The 4691-nt window shown below is 33.3% G+C and overlaps 1 protein-coding gene across 1 annotated transcript in view; it reads left to right on the forward strand.

Annotated features, from left to right (window-relative positions):
• The window catches only part of LOC115412110 (cohesin subunit SA-2), a 32258-nt gene extending 27910 nt beyond the window's left edge, over positions 1–4348 (forward strand). Inside the window, exon 32 of the mRNA XM_030124410.1 lies at positions 3023–4348. Coding sequence (XP_029980270.1) covers positions 3023–3155 — 133 coding nt within the window. The 3' untranslated portion in view covers positions 3156–4348. The remainder of the gene's footprint in view (positions 1–3022) is intronic.
• Positions 4349–4691: the final 343 nt, after the last annotated feature.

Raw genomic sequence — 4691 nt, forward strand, 5'->3', positions numbered from 1 at the left:
TAAAAATGAAGCCAAAACCTTGGTCATATTCAGCAGGACTTCAGACAAATGACCAATAAACATCTCTATATAGTATTCTCTTTTTAGTCATTTACATTACATCAATTTATGCTCAAATCTTCATCCTTCTGATCAGTTATGTGAAAACTGACCAAACCTAGTCCAGAATATGTCATAAACATGGCTGAAAACCATGTGCATCATGGCAGCTCCTGAATTACTTCATTTTTACTCAATGGCGTCCACTTTATTCATATACAATCTATGTTTTATATACAAAACATCAAAGGTCGACTTCACTGTGACATTAATGTTCTGTAAAAACACTTCATGGCCATTATTCACCTCCACACTGCTCTGTAAAAGACATGTTTCTCACTGGAACTGATTCATGATGTTGGAAAAACTGACATTGCGATTTTTTTTTTAAACCCTGTGATATATATTGCGATATGAAAAAATACTCAGGAGTATATAATAGTTGTGTGGTGCTGATGTAAAGGGTCAAACAAATTAGTTGTGTTTCCTCTCGTTGTGGGAACCAAGGCTATAATAGTTTTGGATTTTTCATTATAGTTTAGTTTTATTTAGTTTTGACTTTTTTTTTTCTCTAATTCAGTTAGTTTTAATTAGTTTTTAGAGCAGATTTGCCAGTGTTTATTAGTTTTTGTTATTTTCTAAATGCTTAGTTTTAGTTTCTTTATGTCTTTTATCTTCTTCACTGTCGTAATCAAATAAATCCCAGACAGGACTCTGCTGCTTTCTCCCAACTTTAGTTTCCATGTTTCCAGGTAGAGTGGGGATGAGAAGACGACTCTAAACCACAAGTGACCACAAGTGACGGACTCTTAAATATCATATGGTGCCACTAGCTAAAATTGCTTGAGGAAAATAAATTGATTTCATATCAATTCGACATTGACTAAAACATAAACGAAGGGAATTTTATCTGTTTTAGTTAGTTTTGTAAACACACAATATAGTTTCGGTTAGTTATCATTTTTTTCTTTTAATTATACTTTTTATTTATTTCAGTTAACGAAAATGTTTTTACAATTCTAGTTTTCATCATTTCGTTAGTTTTTGTTAATAACCTTGGTGGGAACAGGTGTAAGGCACTAATGACACAGAACACGTATTTCAGTATCATCCTTCTTGTAACTAAAATAATTCCAGATAACTGATGTTGATTTTCTTCTTGGCACCAAGTCTTCATTTTCGGGGATTTTCTCTTGTTCGTTGCTCATTTTTCAATATTTTCAGTATTTTTATTATAACAGTGAATCACCCCGAAGTGATTAAGAACGTTTGTGATTGGTGGATCCCTGCGTGCAGTGTGTGTCAGGTACCCTTAAAATTAAATGAGAGCACGCTGAGTTCATGTGCCTCCTACGTTGCAGGACCTGCGATGTGACTGTCGCACACACGTACTTCGCAATGTCAATGCTGAAACGATATATTGTGCAGCTCTATTTACCACCTTTTTCATTAAATTCCTACCAAGTATTCACTATATTTGAGCATCTGGTTCTAACCAGCTCTGTATGTAAAGTGTCATGAGGTGACTTTTTTGTTATGATTTGGTGCTATATAAATAAAATTTGATTTGATATTTATACAGGATGGGGAAGCAAAATTTACAATGAACATTTAGTTGTTTTTTCTCAGCAGGCACTACGTCAATTGTTTTGAAACCAAACATATATTGATGTCATAATCATACCTAACACTATTATCCATACCTTTTCAGAAACTTTTGCCCATATGAGTAATCAGGAAAGCAAACGTCAAAGAGTGTGTGATTTGCTGAATGCACTCGTCACACCAAAGGAGATTTCGAAAATAGTTGGAGTGTCCATAAAGACTGTTTATAATGGAAAGAAGAGAATGACTATGAGCAAAACTATTAGGAGAAAGTCTGGAAGATACAATTAAAGAAGAATGGGAGAAGTTGTCACCCGAATATTTGAGGAACACTTGCGCAAGTTTCAGGAAGCGTGTGAAGGCAGTTATTGAGAAAGAAGGAGGACACATAGAATAAAAACATTTTCTATTATGTACATTTTCTTGTGGCAAATAAATTGTCATGACTTTCAATAAACTATTTGGTCATACACTGTCTTTCAATCCCTGCCTCAAAATACTGTAAATTTTGCTTCCCCACCCTGTATACTCATGTGGGTCTGAAAAGAAATGAATGTAAACTGCAGTTTCACCGGTCAGCAAAAACGAACAACCACTGATTCCAGATCTGTGTGAATAGTCAGTTATAACTTAGTCACTGTTTAAAGATGTTTTCAGGTGACTCATACTCATATACATCTGATTTTCATGAACTACACTCCAGCCTTTTCTGCTTCTTTCTGTTATTAGTTTATACCATTTATCTGACATTAACCCTTTCATGCACAAATTATGAGAACCTTAATCAGAATTTTTTCTTGAGTGTTTTTATTCCTCTTTAGGCATGAAACAAACAATGCGATTGAAAATTTTCTTCTGAAAAATAAATAAATAAAAATAAAAATAATTGAAAAAATTTAAAAAATACATAAAAAAAAGAAAAAAAAAAAAAATCTTATTAACCTATTTTTCATGAAGTTGCAAAAATGTCCACTCAGCTGGACACCACACATTTAATTTTTGACGCACAGAAACATGTATTTACTGATAAATTGTGTGAAAACTCTGGGGAGGGCTTGTGATTCTGGGGGTTTATGCTCAGGAGAGATCTACATAATGTTACCAATTCATGTCAGAAAAGATATGTAGTGTCTTAAAACTTTAATAAAGATATGTGTAAAAAAAAAAAAAAAAGAAAAACAACAAAAAGAACAACAAATCCATGAATATACAAGAGAACAGCAGTAGAATAGCTGTCCACTGTAGTGACCAGTATGCATGAGGGTTAAAGTCACATCTTTACATTTCAAGTGACAACATGATAGGATTAACTTTTGACTCATGCATAATCATTTAATATCTCTTCTAATATTTTCTGCATCTTCATCCCACCCCTCAGCAACCAGACGACTGAGGTGGATCCGTTTTCTGTCCCCGTGGAACCGCCTGCAAAAAGACTCCGCACTGACGGATCCGTCCTCAGCACCAACAACGACGTGGACGACGACGACACTGTGGAGGTTGAACTGTAAGGACCTTCGTTTTCCTGTGAATTGGACCTGATTTAAAGAAAAAACAGCTTTATCTTTTGCACCTTTTATAACTCGTCTTCTCTGTCTGTGTAGTGTGATTATGTAAGACATAGATGGAGAATGTAATCTTGACGGTGAAGTCTGTTAATTATTGCTCACAAATCACATGAAAAGAACTAAACCGATCATTAGTGTATTACGTTCTGCTTTAAACGTCTTCAGTGACATCGACAGTTCTTTATCAACATTAGTTTTTAATCACTGTCTGTTGTAAACGTGCCAAATTGATTCACACCTGAAAACAACATAAGCTATTTAAACTCTGGTATGAACTGTCTCTAAAAGCGACAGTGCCAAGCTGAGTGGAATTTTAATATTTTTCACATATTTTCAGGGGAATAGGATCAAAGAGAAAAAGGGAAATCTAAAGTATAAATATTGCGAGAAACACTGAACTGTTGGTTTTAGACGTTTCATGGGATTTGTTAACAGTAAGAAAAATAATGTCATGCCTTTTACAACAATAGTAGCGTTTTACTAATGTTAAATACATTTAATTCAGACCATTTTTGAAAAGCATCTGTATTTCTGTCCGTGTACGCTTTCCTCTTTGTTTGCACTTTGATCAAACCTTTACAAAGCTGTTAGAAGAATAAGCTCCAGTTTCCTGCTTGAGATTTTATTATGTACTTTATAAGTTAAAATGAGCTCAACAGTAAATATATATGTAATATAAATGTCCCTTTTTTTATAATTGCCTTTAACCCTCACACCTTATACAAAGGAGAGAAAAGTATTTCATTATTTATTATTTTTATATCATTTGGGTTGTTTTAACCCAACTCAAACTCCTCCAACTCAAAACACTAAATTTATTGTATTTAAACTCATTTTTTGGGCCTTTTCAGCACAAACCTACACATCGTATCAGGGTTTCAATTCATAGAACTGGAATCTGAATTGTAGAAATTATACTTTTGTAATTAGAAGCATGGAGCGTCACATCACAAATGACTTTAAAGGGTTAAAATTGTGACGATTGATCATGACTCATATTGATGTAAACTCTGAAAGAGGAAAATAATATTTATACATCATGATTTTAAAGTGGTTTTCGGGACCTATAAGGTAAAAAACATGGGTGCTTTCTTGACTTGATGCTGTTTAAAAAATAAAAATGCATCATAAACATTGTTGTTGCTTATTATTGACATATCTCAGACTCTGATAATGTTAAAACTGTCACTGGTGTTTAGTACAGAGAATTTTATTTGTTTATTTATTTTTTATAATAGTACCACTTTACAAACTGGCATTTAAAAGGCTATATGTTGTGAATTTGAAAGATATGATCGAGAATGGATGTAGTTAAGGTTGAACTGAGTGACTAATTTTATATATATTTTTTTATAACTTTAGAAACAAAACAGTACTGTATGGAGTCTACATCTAGTGTCTGAATGCATCACTGTGGGTAAGAATTAATCTGTAATAATATGGACATACAGTATGTGAAATAAAATTCAAAGGCACATG

This window comes from Sphaeramia orbicularis, chromosome 21, assembly GCF_902148855.1.
Source record: "Sphaeramia orbicularis chromosome 21, fSphaOr1.1, whole genome shotgun sequence".
In the NCBI taxonomy this organism is placed as follows: domain Eukaryota; kingdom Metazoa; phylum Chordata; class Actinopteri; order Kurtiformes; family Apogonidae; genus Sphaeramia; species Sphaeramia orbicularis.